Genomic DNA, 15,056 nt, shown 5'->3' with positions numbered 1-15,056 from the left:
GAAAAAGCAGATAAATCAGTGAAAAATAGATCTAAGCAGCAATTCCTTGGAAAAACAGGTTGGCCTCTACCCCTTTTCCATCTCAAATTTCCTAACAAGCCCATCAAAAAACCACACATATCAAGGTCCTGTTGCAGTTGTGCTGCTCTGCCACAGCTTGGCAAATGCTGCCAGTGATTTGGGGGGGTCACAGGCAAAACTCCCGCCTCGAGGCTTGCGGCTACCCCTGGGAGTTGTCAGACCAGCCTCAGGAGCAGAGTGAGATATTCAACAGCCTCTATTCATATTCTGCGTGGGATTTTTAATGGATTTAATTCTATTTTATTGTTATGATTTAAAAAGTGCTCTTCAAGTTGAAATTACAGCTTCAGTCTAGATTCTTCTCAGTGCTTTCTGGAAGGATTTTCTCAATTTACAAGTTAAAATAAAATCCCCCTCCTCCACTCTAAACTCTCTGATGCAAGCTGTGAGGCTGAGCCACATGCAGAGGCCTGTGAGCATCCATTTGCCTCTTCTGTGTGAGCAGTAAGATGCATTTATGCAGGCAACATGGTGGATATTTAGCTGTGAAAAACAGGAACAAGCTCAGGGTAACAATATAAAGTAAGGAGTACATTAGAGAGGACCTTTCAGTGTGATGGGGCAAATCAGACCCAAACACAAGCTGAAATCTCGGTCCACATGTAGAGGATGCTGGACCGAAACTATCACACCCTAATTTTGTGATCTGTCTTGCAGGAAAATCAAGACCAATTATTTCATTGTTTCCCTTGCCTTTGCGGACCTGCTGGTGTCAGTGCTGGTGATGCCGTTTGGAGCCATTGAGTTGGTTCAGGACAACTGGATCTATGGAGAGATGTTCTGCCTGGTCCGAACATCCCTCGATGTGCTGCTCACCACAGCGTCAATCCTGCACCTCTGCTGTATCTCGCTGGACAGGTATGAACAGAGGAGCATAGAGAATAATTGTAGGTGCTTTAAGTTTCTTCGGTGTTGTTGCTTGTCAGCAGTAGCCAAGGGGCGAAAATGAACCTGGTGGGAACAATAGAGCAATAAATCTCTCTTGGTAGCTGATTTTGGAGAGAGGTCTCTGAATCCTTATCAGTGTAGGAAAACTTTGAAAGGAATGATATTTATATTGATAGAGCAAGCCAGGTTCTCAGATGCTTTGCAGCACAGCTCTGTTTGCTTTACTGATCAGATGCGGCACAGTTTTTTCACCAAACAGAAGACGCCTTTTCTTTCGAAAGAAAAAAAACCAGGAGGAGGTGCATCGCGCACAGGACGTTGTTTTAGCAGGGACGTTGCTGTCAGGGTCTGCTGGCTGCCAGGGGCGGCAGGGAAGCCTTGGCTGGTGCGAGGCTTGATGTGCTGTGCTGAGCCCTGTCTTCCCAGGAACCGAAACGCTGGATTATCTGGCTTTCTCTCTTCTGTCAAAAAAATATTTGACGTATCTTTTCAAGTGCTATCAGAACTGTTCCTCCTGCTGCTAGCAGCCATGCAGGCAGATGAAAACGGTATTCCTAAATGACACATTGTGACATATATTAATACATTATAGGGAGAAAAATAGAAAGGGCAACTGCTTCCCCCACCGCAATTTTATGGGCTGTTTTTCTAAGGCATTCATTTGCACGTCTCCACTAATGAAGGCTAACCAGGAGGTAAATAAAGCTGGTGAAAAGGGTGCATAGGCTTTGTGGGAGATCCTGAAAACTTTATTTTCTTTTAAACTTTTCTTGCAAAATTAAAATGAAGCCAAAATCCTAAATAGTTTGTGGCAAACAATTCTCATTTACTGTTGTCTGCAGTTTTTTGGGGTAGACCGCAGTACTTTCCATACAGAATAGCAAGAATTTTTCACAGGATAAATACTTAGAAGAAAACGTCTTGACCGGCTATTCTAATGAGCAATACTTAGAGCTTTCATTTGAGTTCTGTGCAGAGATTTCAATACCTTTTAAAATACTATTACTTAGCATTACTAATATGGCCAAAATAACCACAACCATTCTCATCATCACGACAATTGGCATTTAAATGGCATCTTTCATCCAGAGTCTGCACCCAGCCAGACTTCAAAAGATACTTCGTTAACTTCTCCATTGATGGGCAGCACTCCTTTATTGTGGGAGAGAGGGGCACCGGCACACGCAGTATTGTGCCCAGAGAGGAGTTGACGCGTAATAGCTACAGCTCTTGTCCTTATCTGGAAGTTTAGATGGCTGGAACACAAATAGGAAGCTCATTATCTTAAAACCATTGACAAACTGCTACTTTGAGCCAATTACCAGTAAAGCAGATGTTAGGCACTGTGCTCTGGATGTGGCCTTGTTATATAAAATGTTGGAGTTTTGTTCTCCAGGCTTTTAATTAAACATAGAGGGTTGTGCAGAGAAAGGGACATGCAGGGAAAATACTGTTTTCCCCCCTCCCCTTCACCCCCTCATTTCTGACACCCGCAGGGGATGAGGAACCTGCTGCATGGGGTGCACAGAAGGGAAACTCCCCCCTTTCTCCTGCCTGTGCCACCCTCTTGCAGACCCCCACCATGTTGTCGCGTCTTGCTCCCGCCGCCTGTCCCCCTCGGTCCCCGCGCTCCTGTGACAGCCTTGTCTGGGGTGGCGAAGGGGCTGGGGGCAGCCTTGGCTCTGTGACTGTCGAAATGCGTGGCTCAGAGTTAACGTTCTGGGGATGCAGAACAGAGATCAGCTTTATACAGGAAGATTTTCTTTCTATAAACAGACCGGAGGCAGTTTGCAAACACTCAGCTCAGTAGAAGGAACTGGAAATAGAAGAAAAAACCCAACCAAAAAAAAAAAAAAATCCCTAAAATGAGATGGATTAGATTATTCTGTAGTAAATGAAATAGAGCAGAGTGCGAACACCTGGGGAGGACTAACAGCTCTGCTCTACCTTCTCTCCTCTTTTATTCTCTGCCCAGGGAGTCTTGAATTCTCTGTGCCATATGTGGGGCTGCCGTAGCAGTGGGTGAGGGTCGCTGCCTACAGACACGCAGAGACGATTCCCCTTCTTTTGGAGAGAGGGAAATGGGGAGCTGACTCTGGGGACCCCCACTCCATCCCCCCATCCCAAGCCAATATTTTAATCATGAGAATATGACACAGGAGAATGGCTGTCTTGAAAGAAAGCAGGAGCTGTAACCGTGTTTTGGAGGAAACTAATTCTCCAAGCTCGTTCCACATTTGTTCTGAAGAGGTCTGGGGAAGGTGCAGCACCCCCTGCACTGGGGTCTGAGGGTGACGGGCACTGCGCTTGAAGGAGCCCTGTATCAGCATCGCTCCATTTAAGTGGCTCAGCCTTCTGCGATAAAATTGCGAAAAAGAAGCTTTTAAAGATTTCAGCTTACTGGGTGTGTATTTGAACCTGTTGCTGGTACAGAAACATTCTTCCTATATCTTCAGGATTAAAAAGATTCTTTGAAGTAGAATGAAAAATGCACACACAAACACACACTGGCTAAAAAAACCCCCACGTCCACCAATCTGATCAAAAGAAAGTGTTCAGAGCTCTGAATTTGAAGGTCCCAAGAGCTGGAGATGATCTTAAGTGTCACAGCAAAAAAAAAAAAAAAAAAAAAATCTTTCAGAAAATGCCTGTAAACTTTTTCCTCATGAGTGCACTGACAGAGAGAAATGCCCCAATATTTGCCATCCCCCCAGTATTGGCCACGTTAGACTAAACAGCAGCCAAATTGCTTGAAAAGAAGCTGAGGATGAATTCGTTAATGGGTGTGCTGAAAACCTCTGCAGGTTCAGGGGTGAGGGAGCAGAGCTGCACTGTCTGGGATGCACAAACACAGTGGCAATTTTTGACCTGAAATTGCCAGTTGTCAGGGAATTATTTCAGGAGACACAAATGCTCTTTCTCTTTCGCGTGTGCCGTTCTTCGCTCTCAGGCAGGGAGAGAGGAAAGGTTCTCCAAGCTGGTGGATGGATGCGGCCTGACAGGGGTAATTATCGCAGCCTTTATCGTTTGCTTGGTGCTTTCAGGCTGAAGAATGACGCCTCTGCAGACTAGCTGCAGAACTGATCTAAATTTTAGGTAATTCTCTGGTTCTGTGATTTTCTTGATTCTCTTCTCGAAATGGCTTTACTGAGTGCTTGTTAGAGCAGTGACCACCACACCCCGCACCATTAGCGGAGCACTAACAGCAACATCCCCGAGGCAGGCTGCTGCTCTCCAAAGGCACTCGAATTTGCCATAGAAACTTTTCTCTATCATCTGATCTCTGCAGAGCATATATAGCTCTCCTAGCCATTCAGTCTTGCTGTAGGAGTTCCTCTTGGATGCTATTTTGACTCCGTGGGTAATCATTTGGAGCTTTGCCACTGACATGAAAAAGCTAGGATTTCATCTTAGACGTTTCAAAAGCTATATTTCTTCTCCCTGTGCAAGAAGGCGCAGTTATGTCTGTGTTTGCTGGTAGTGAGTGTCAGCTGAAAGAGAAAGCCCGAGATCTCTCTGTCTCATGTGAAGGGGAGAATCCCAAGTCAACTGCGTGGCTTTCATCACTTGCTGTTTGATCAGACACCTCAGTAGGAATCTGATCGAGTCCCAAGACTACAGGCTTCTGGGTTCTCCCAGGACCAAATGTCAAGTTCAGACTACCCACCACGGTGCTCGAGGCAGACCAAGGTGCCTCCTGTAGCACTGGACTGTCATTTACTGCTGTCAAGGAAAATGTTATGGAGGTGGGTCAGCCCCTAGCCATCTTCCTCTCAATGTTGTATTTCTTCCTCCGATTGATTGACTGACTTATTAACATGATTTTCAAAATACAACTTAGTAGGACACCAGTAGGGTACTGTAACCATCGCTGAAGTTGTTTAACCTCCACCTGGACATCATCCTCAAGCACAGCAACAGTCCTAACCTGACTGGGAATTTCTGTGCTAAGTCATGAGCTCTTTCGTGTCCCAAACAGTCTATTAAAAGACTTCCTTTCTTCCTGAACGGCCACTGTATATGTTATTTTACATTTCTGCAGTGCTTGCTCACTGGCATGGTCTGGCAGCCTGATTAGGTAAATCAGGAAACATCATGTATAAACGCAATTACTCTCCACCATGCAAGCAGCAGACCTTGATGCTTGCAGATCCAAAACCTGATGCCACTTACCTAGCATCACTGTCGGACTTAGGCATTCAGAAAGACCAAGGACATGAATTTTTTTTCCTGCTCGGCCTGTTTAATAAGCCATTTTCCAATTGAAATGAAACATGAGGACCTTCTCTCCGTCTCTCAGGGGAGGCGTTTGGGTGGAAGAAGACAGGGAGGATGTTTTGATTTTGGCCCTTACCTCATCCCTACAGATGTGCCATGGTCCCTTCCTTGCCGCATTGAGGGGGATATTACACTTGTGCCGTACCCTGCTGCAGGTCACCTGGAGCCAGTGACGGTCCCCCTTCACTCCCGTGTCCTTTTCGCAGAGATTAACTCACTTTTGCTGCCATGAATTTGGCTGCTGTTCCAAACCTCCTCAGCAAGCAGGACAACAGGGATTTTCAACGGAGCTTGGGTAGAGTGGTGGATACAGAATAAAAGATCCATTTTTCACAACAAAAGAAGGCTGAACCCCACCTTTTAAATCTGCCTTTTTCTCCTTCGCGATGTGCCAGCCCCTTGCTGTGGCTGACCTGGGAGCATCACTTCCAGGTGTGTTCTGGTCTGTCATCATCCTGAGAAGGGCAAAGAGAAAATTTCGACCTCACTTCACTTCTGTCCTAGAGATGAAAAGTGAAAATATCCAGATTTTAGTCACGTTTTAATAGATACGAGTACAAAAATTGTCTAAGTTCCACCTATTTCTTGAGCACTGCCACTTTTTAAAATCCTTTTCCTTTTGCAGACTGAAGTCAAAAAGTTGTGCTGTTCCTGGTGCATTATTGGTTAAAATGCGGGTACCTGACAGCTCAGTCTAATAGAGATTAATGACTTGACAGAATAACCATCCGCTAACCCAAATGACAGCGTACCCAACACATGCTGTTCACAGCAGGGATTTAACGGGCTAGCAGTCTCCTAATTTCCAACTGCTGCCCCAAATTTTCCTTTTGGGACTTGGACTACAGGCTTTCAAAGTGTATCTCTCCCTTGTCCTGTGCAAACATTAGCTCAGATTTGAAAAGACTTCCAGACAGTTTATTTTTTGCGGGATTCTGCAGTCATCTCCAAGCAACTTTCAGGTCAGCTCAAAATACTCACTCTGATACGAGTAAGAGCAACATGTCTGTCTTTCCCCCTCTTGTCTGCAAAGCGTCAGACCTAGGCTTTAAAGGTTGCTGGCAGAAACTTGAACTTCTGTGAGAAGTTTTGGTCGTTTGGGGGTTGTGTTTGTTTCCTCAGGGAGAACTGATTCCCAAACAGTGTTAAGCGGACAGAAGAGATGAGGAGATAGTGGTGGAAGGCGCTGAGAAGATCAGAGCAGGCCGTTGAATGCCTGGGTTTCTGTGCAGGGAAGGATGAGTCAGCCCAGCGTCGAGCTGTTCTCCATCACCGCTGCTTCACCCGTCCTGGCAGCTGGCTTGGAGGAGCACCGACAGCACTGCTTCCTGTTTTATTTAATTTTTGCTAGCTGTTGCCCTTCTGTTCATTCAGACTTTATGGGAGGATGCTTTTTCTAGCTGGTGTTTTTTCTGTGATTCATGTATTTCCTGCCTTCTGTTTTATTTCGGGGCATACAACTGTGGGTTTTTTTAAAAGAAATTGGGTGGTTAATCTAATCCTCAGGACTCAGTTTGGAAAGTCATTCTGTTCAACATTCTCAGGAAGTGTTGCTTGAAAAGACTTCTATCTGATAATATCTTGTATCTATTTCCATTACTGCCTCTGAGGGGAAAAAAAAAAAAGCATTCAGGCTTTAATTCTCAAAGGCATTTGAGAAAATCTGGAGAAATCACCACAGGGTAAACTGATCTTACCCATCAGAGCAAAGCACTGCAGAGACTTAGGGACAGTCTTATCTGAAAGTGTTTTTTTCCCAGGTATTAGAGGTACCTCAGGGATCAGTGAATCCAAATTTTGCTGTCACTACGTTATGCTTTTTCATCATCTCTTTGGTATTCCAATATAAAAGAAAGATTTAGCCTTGAATTATTTCTTTATTGCATGTTTTATGCATATCTATCCATTCTTTGTGCACATGCAATAAAAATAATTGCACTGCATATAAACAGGCCAAGTGGCTATGATAGAGTCTCCAAATACAGTTAACCTGTCAGGAAAGGCAATTTTCTTCTCCAATGTTTGCAGTATAATTTGCAATACAATTACTTCTCAAAGTCTTGGGGGGGAAAAAAAAAACACCAGGGAAACAAACAGGTCTTAAATGTCTGTATTCTTGGGCTTCCTCCAGCTTCCTCTCTCTGCTTCCTCCAGCTCCCCTGGCTGGGTCCCAGCCCGGGAAGCTTTTCTCCAAGTCTCCATCCCTGCTGGGCACTGGGTGCGCTATTTGCCTGGCCTGTCCGAAACATCTCCAGATTTGCTATGTAACACGCCACAAAACAGACCTAACTGCGTGTTTGCGTACTCAACGCTAATCTTACTGGAAATCAAACATACCACATAATCACTGCTAAATAAGGGCTAAAGCAAAGCAGATGTATCCAAAGAGTGTTGGAGCACCAGAGTGACAGATGCTCGTTGCGCCATTTACAAACATTAATCAACATTAATGTACTGCTCAGACATCAAATTAGCACAATCCCTTGAGAGAGAGGATTTTTTAGAGACTCCCAACCTCTGCTGCTCTTCAGTGGCAGCCCCTCTGGAGAAGAAGCCCTCTCCTGGGGTGGGAGGGAGCCCGTGCAGGGGGCACAGGAGTGGCCAGGTCTGGGTGGTCGCTGGCTCTGCCCACCCCACCTGCTGCCTCCTGCTCCCGGTGCTGCACCACATCCCTCTCCACCCTCACCTCTTTCGCCGGGGGAAGCAACTGGCTCGCCAAAGGGTGCCTGGGCCACAGTGGAACTCGAGGTCGGGAGCACGGTGTCTTTCTCAAGGACGGGGAGAAAGTAGCTGTGCCCAGCGGTGCTCTGAGAAACATCTGCCAGCTGGCCAGGACTGGGGGGAGGTTATTAGTGGGGAGACTTGTTAGGTTTTAAATAGCTATCAGTAAGTAATGATTAGGCAGTCGGAAATCTGATTATATGACACAAATTCCAGCTATAGTTTTGAACCAGGGCATAAATCCCCCGTGCCCTTTTCAGCTGGAAAAACATCGGATCTCCTACAGCTGCCAGTCACTTCAGTGGAGGAGTGGAGAGGTGGCACGGGAAGGGGCTGAGCAAGGGCAAAGGCAGACCATCCCCGAGGGCTGCGAGACACAACACGTAACCGCGGAGTTATCCCTGTCGGCACTCAGCTCCGCAAGAAAACTAACATGGGATTTGCAGAATTCAGGTCTGAGAGCATTAAGAAAAATAGCGGAGCAGATGGCCGTGGCACAGCCTGAGGGATGCACTGTCCTTTATTAATCTTTACAAACCCTCTAGAAATATGGGAATTTATTTTGCCACTGTTGCTGCCAATAACCCTCCACACACACCGACCCACACGGGGACCATGAAGGAGTCCTCTATCTCTGTTTGGCAACATACGTTTGTTTGTATTACTAGCTAAATTTATCCAGTTCCAATTAACTGTTCTCTTTAGCATTTTTCTCTGTGTAATTATCTCAACACCAGCAGGCCGTTGTTTTTTTAATAGGAATTTAATTTTGTTAGATATAATCAATTTAGGACATTTTTTTTTCTGGACCAGCAATGCATAACTTTGTTTTATTTGGCTCAGTCAGATACCATAGCTTATTTGCTCAGTGGGAAAAAGGAAAAGAGAAAGAGCTGTTCTCTCAAAAAAAATGTAAAAATCTGTTTATGTGGAGGCCAGAATCTGGTTTCGCTGAAATATCAGCAAAGCTGGTAGCGCTGGTTTCATTTCACACAGGCACAAATAAGTTGAGATCCTGGCTCCTTAGACTTCACCGCTTGGTCAGGGTTCAGCTGAAGGCTCTGGCCCAGCCTGGGGTCGCTGAGGAAGAGGAGGAATGTGCAAAACCACGCTCGGTTTGGGGTTTTGTGGAGCACACCGGCATAGAGCTCCAAAAGGACAAAGAAGGGTGTTTTTCGAAGTAGGCAAATCCTTAGATGTAATTTGTGTCCTGCGAGGAGAAGAAGCTTCTGAAATAAATGTCCTTGTCACCCGCAAGACTTTTCCATCAGTGCAGTTCAGTGTCTTCAGCGTCTGAGCTGTCTGCCTGGGGGGCAGCCCCTGGGAGCCCCTCTGCCGGGCTCAGGGTAGGAGCAGAGTCCCCTGTGGTGGCAGGCGTGGAGTCTGACCATCCCCTCTTGCGTTTCTTTGGCCTCTCTTTCCTTAGGAACTCACAAAAAAAAACGTTCCCACTTCGGCGTTCGAGGTTCAGGAGACAGGTACAGGCGCAGGGTCCAGATGGACATGGCTCTTGCACCCTGACTTTGTTAGAGAGCTAATAGCACCCACAGTTTTCCCACCCTCTTGTCTGCTTTTTTTTCTAGATTATTTAAGGGGGGTAAAAAATTATTCAGGATGTGTATTCAGTAAATTTTCCTTGGCTCGTTTTGGCCCCAGTGATGATCAAACATATGGTATGTATATAATTTTATACATGCACATGACACCAAACGGTTTTAAATGCGGGCCACCCACAGACCCAGTCTGTTTGGTAAAGGTGGGTGTGTATTTGTCTGTCTGTGATTTCTAAGGAGCTTCTTGCAGGGTATTGTCTACATACCTGTAGCTCAAACAAAATTGCATTGCAAACCAGGGAGATGCTTTAATTTTTCTCCAAGGGCAAGGAATTACCTAATGCAGCTAAGTAATTCTATTTCTGTAACGCCCAGAAGGCAAGGAAAGAGCAGCGGTGTGGTTAGAGCATCACTGATCCTGACGCAGGACTGCAGGATCCTGCAGACTCCAGGACTGCTCTCTGGAGATGTGTCCCGGGCAGCATTTCCACTGCCACGGGCTTGAGGAGATGCTTGGATGTCCAGGCTGAGGGGTGGCCAGATGCGCCAGCTGCTGTGTCACTGCTTGCATCTCTTTAGCCGCAGAAACTGGTGGATGTTAACGTTATTGGCCCAGCTGGTTATCTAGAGTCTTGGACCTTTGATTTCAGTCTTGGCCACAGGTCCCTGTCGCAAATGGGGTCTCATTGTGTTGCAGGCAGGCAGGCAGGCGCGGCCACAAACAGCCGTCCTTGCCACGGACCACAGCTAAGTTATGCTGCTGTCAGATGTAGGTCACCAGCGTGTTGAAATGCAATGTGCAATGCTGTTTCTCAGTCTCAGTCTTTCCTTTCTTATCTATAAGAGCCTAGAAACTATAAACTTGCAATAACTAGAGGTGTTATCACTTAAAAGTTGATGTACTTTTCAGGAATTCTTTTTTCTATTTTTTTTCCTGGGTATGATACAAGGAGCGTGTGTACGTGTGTGTGCGTGCATGCGTAGGATTTCTCATACAGGCAAAATGGCAACAACAAACACCCATGATTTACAACACTTACATTTCCACAAAAGCAGATTCAGCATTCAGTTGTACAAGGCAGGAATGTAACTGAGGTTCATTTTCTGCCTATTTTCTCTTTCGCTTCACAGCTTCCCTCTTATCTGCCATCTCCTGTCTTCACATATACACAAGTTTAACATTAGGCAAGCTGTCCATGATCCTGCTGCTGAGGAGTGCGATATTATGTCTTCTCTACCCAAAGTGCTGAAGGCTGTTAGGTACAAATGTGTTGCTGATGTACAGGTGTTTATATCTGCTTTCTGGTTTTACGTGCAGCACTGACTGCAAAGAGGAGCTCGCTGGCGGGCACAGCGCCAGTCCTGTTGGGAAAGGATAAAACGTTTTGCTCTTACAGCTCGTGGACACTGTGTATGGGCTCCTCCATGTGACCCCCGCAGCTCCTGCTGGTGTTGCTCGTAGGAAAATGGAGAAAATTGCCCCACAGATCTGGCCACTGAGTCACTGAGCCTTGAGTGCTTTTTGTAGCTTTCATGAGCATGATTGAGGTGCACCTGCATCCCCTTGAAGATGCCGGGAGAGTGTTCGTGACACGTGAGGTTCACTTTTGGGAATCGATATGCTTGGCACTAATTGGTCCCCCCAACATCCATATCACTGGAACTTCCACTGGAAGACCAGGGAGCATCACATTCATGTTCCTTGACACAGTCTGGCCACTGCAGTTTCCCAGAGCCACCAAGCCTCACTGGGCAGGTCACAAATCCTCAGTAGCCAGATATACTTGCAGTGGCCATAAGAGCCATCAGTAAGGCCATAAGAGCTATGGATTTCTTCTTTTGAGCCATCTGTAGAATGTTAGCACTTGATTCATTCATGTGGCAAATGTCTGATGTGGGAAAGGAAAAGTATTATAATAACCTTGGCTTTATGGAGCTACTTGGATGCTCTGCAGCTCCAGGAAGGGATTCGTGTATTTCCCCTCAGCAAAGACTGTCATAACAGAGGCGGAGGATGTGTTTCGCATCACCTGCTCTGCTGTAGGTAACAGGGAAGTTAACATTTTCAAGGAACCGCAGAAACACAGGTCTTGACTGATAATACTAAGAATTAATATTTAATTAAGCTTGGACATCGTATTAATCATGTGTGTGTATTACATGTTATATCCATCCATCACACTGTCATACCAGTACGTAACAGAAATTCTTTATGAGCAGAGGAAAACAGCTCTAGCTTGAAAGGAAGCAGAACTGTAGAATATGAAAATGTCTTTATTTCAGGTTTTGACTAAAACTATTGATAATCTTAAAGATATAATTACTTTTTCCTCAGTGAATAAATAGCTGCTTAAATGCCCAAACCATCACATACATCAAATCACCAGCTACTGCAAAAATTGGTGTGACTTCAGACTTCTGTTAGCACACACAGATTTCTGTTATCTGACTCTCTGGACCGTTGAATGGAAATCCTGCTGAGCTATGGAAAGGCAGACGGTGTGCTTCTCTGCCTCCCTCGCCATCAGCAAAACTGTCACCCACACTCCGGTTGCAGAACCTTGTTACCGATAACAGTGTAGGGCAGGAGGAGCCCAGCTCGACTTTCTGAACACAAGGGAAGTCACGGTAGCAGCAGCTAGCAAAAAAAAAAAAATTTAAAAAAAAAAAAAATAATCTTTTGACATGTAAGTGGAGGAAAATTGCTGCTGAATCACTGGGAGGGAAGAAATATGAGAGCTTAAGATGTCATTTTTACAGGCATAATTTTTACTCTAATGGCCTTTAATAGCATGTACAAGTCAGTGTAATGCTGTCAGCTGCAGCAGAGATAGAAGTACAGAACTGTAAAAACTCAAACTGCTTGGAAGAATTGTTTTCCTCCTGTAGTTAATTAGCAGTGTGTCGTGGTTTTCCTTTTCTGTTTGTTTATTCAGCATGTGAAATGGTAGCTGGTGTCCTGGCTGCTCTTTCCCATTTATTTATTGAATTTCTTCTTTCGCCCTTTCTGCAACTAAATTTACTCTCTTGTGACTTGCAGTAACTTGCCATCAGGCATGTCACAAGAATCCTTTGATGTCCAGCACTGGGTAGCACTTTCCAGTAGGTGTCTCTCAGATAGCAAACAATTAAATACGCCAGATAGATCTCCCTTGTGTTTAGACTCAGAAGAGCAGTTGCATGTAATGCCAAGGGAAGCGCCATCTGTCCTAGTAAGCAGTCAAAAACATTACCGAAAATACCTGTTTGAATCCGGTTTATTTCCTGGGGGAAGGAAATGTGGAGAGCAGGGGGAAATTCAAGCGCAATAAGCTCTTGCAACACCGGGCAAGGTTACACAAACACATTGTGGCTGTCGTGAGGAGGGTAGTTATCTTGGGAACAAAGAAATATTTTTTCTAGCATCTGAGATGATTAAGATACTGAAATCTGACCATGATGGTCCTCATTGTCTGATAGACTCAGAAAAATGTAGGTTGGAAAGGACCTCTGGAGGTCTCTGATCCAGCCTTCCCCTCAAAACAGGGCCAAACTCAAACTTAAATCTATCTTCATTTAATTGGATCGCTCAGGGTCCTACCCAGTTGAGTTTTGCAGATCCTCGAGGCTGGGTACCCTCGCTTGTTCAACTCGTGATCCGATGAAGGCAAGCTCCAAAACCAAGTAAATCCCATTTCTGTAAATTATTCAGCTTCTGCTTCTCCCTCGTGGGAGGGATGGGAGAGCTGTGCTCCTGGGGACAGGAGTCAGACCCACCGACTGCCGTGCAGGGGGAAATGAGCTCCGCAAGAGGAACATTTTACCCAATGCTCTAAAAGAGCAGTTACTGTCACATATACCATTTCTTTGAAAGTGAAACTTTTCAGAGGAACAGGCTGATTTTCATGCGCACAGGAAACCAGAAGAGAATGTAGAAATGATCAAATTGAAATAGTTGAATGCTTGTTTCAACATTTTTTTTCCCCTGTGACATTTTGAATCTTGTTTCAGAGAGACTTAAAAAATGTTTTCTTTTGACACTTTGATATTATTTCAACCCTTTGTGTGGAATATATAATCTGATTTTATCAAAATAAAGCAATTCAGTTGACTCCACATGACTTTTAACAAAAAAGTCTTAAGAAAATTTGGAGATTCTTAGATTTTTACGCCTACTTAGCATAAAACTTTTGGTTCCCACTGAAATCGTGATGAAATAAATTTTGCACATCAAGGACATCTCTCTAATACATGCACACAAACTGTGTGTATGTGTGCATTCACATATGTCTGACTTTAATGTGCTGCAGGCATCTCGGGTTAGTGGTCCAGCTTTAGCGTGTGCTTGTTAATTTAATGTCTCTAATTCACGGTTCTACTGACCTCATAAAATCGACTTTTATAGGCACTCAGCAGTGAGGCTCTCTCCACGCACACATTATGCCTTGATGTGAAGCTTGGCTCAAAAATATCTCTGACAGAGTTCATTCATTCCCTTTATAAATAGTTTTTGAAACTGTGTCCACTTCTTCAGTGCAGTGCTCATATCCTACGGGGCACCATATTGCATAATTGCTGTGCTCACCAAATCTGGAAACTACATCTACCAGATGAGCATTATTAATTCTTTAAGAAAATACATTCATCAGGCACAAAGCTGAGTTATATATTTCATTATTTAGAAGAGCTGAGAATTTGTGGGCTCTGCTTGCGTCTCTGGACACCAGCTCCCTGTCGCAGCAGTGGGGACATCAGTACTCTACAACATGTGCTGAACTCCAAAACTCTGAAGATTGAAAACATTTCATCGGGAACCTGAGGCAGTCTGTTGGGTCAGGACCACTGAAAATCTGGACCCAGATGACATGGTTGCTGATCTGCTACGCTAATGGGCATATATTAATTTCAGAGCAAAGAGATTTCAGGTTTTAGGTTTGATACAGCTTCCTGATGTAGAAATCTGGTAGCAGGTGGGTACCGTAGGGACCAGACAGACAGAAGAGTTGATTTCATATCTCTTTGAGAAGACATTTTCAGTCCACAGCCAGTTGTTATTTGCAGGGATATGTTGTACTATGAATATGTTGGATGAGTCGGGAGGAGAAAGAAGAGCACAGGGCACGTCCCCTTGACGGTGAAAAGATGAGAAGCCCCATGCAGACATTTCCTCTGTCCTTGTGGCAGAGGTTAAAGCCCAGCCAGGAAAGAAGCTGATTCCTGGGAGGTAGAAAGGGAGCTTGGTTACGGAAAAACACACTTCATTTTACTGACATTTTCACAGCTTTGAAACACTTTGTTAATTTGCAATAACAGCTTTAGCAGTCTTGTCAAAATAAATGTCCATTGCAGTTAGGAAAACCCCAACATTTACTCAGTCACAGCTAAATGGAAGGAAGGTGGACTCATTTATCGTGGTAAGGAGAGTGCAGACAGCTTTGTGACTAAGTGCCGAGGGAGAGGAGGGCTCAACGTGAAGTCATTCCCTTGCTCCACACCTCAGACAAACCACAGCATTAATCTGTGCCTCATTTTCCCTAGCTGGAAAACAGAAAATAC

At 44.9% G+C, this 15,056-nt stretch overlaps 1 protein-coding gene across 7 annotated transcripts in view; it reads left to right on the top strand.

The window, feature by feature from the left end:
• The window catches only part of HTR4 (5-hydroxytryptamine receptor 4), a 139,075-nt gene that overhangs the window by 64,526 nt on the left and 59,493 nt on the right, over positions 1–15,056 (top strand). For all 7 annotated transcript variants that reach the window (XR_012589436.1, XM_074603477.1, XM_074603478.1 and 4 more), the window contains one exon: positions 739–939. Coding sequence is in view for 6 of the 7 variants with exons in the window: in XM_074603477.1 (XP_074459578.1) it covers positions 739–939 (201 nt within the window). In the remaining variant the exon portion in view is untranslated. The remainder of the gene's footprint in view (positions 1–738; positions 940–15,056) is intronic.

Source organism: Larus michahellis, chromosome 11, assembly GCF_964199755.1.
Source record: "Larus michahellis chromosome 11, bLarMic1.1, whole genome shotgun sequence".
In the NCBI taxonomy this organism is placed as follows: Eukaryota; Metazoa; Chordata; class Aves; order Charadriiformes; family Laridae; genus Larus; species Larus michahellis.
Note: the sequence above shows the minus strand (reverse complement) of the source record. Positions and strands in the feature narration are given on the sequence as shown.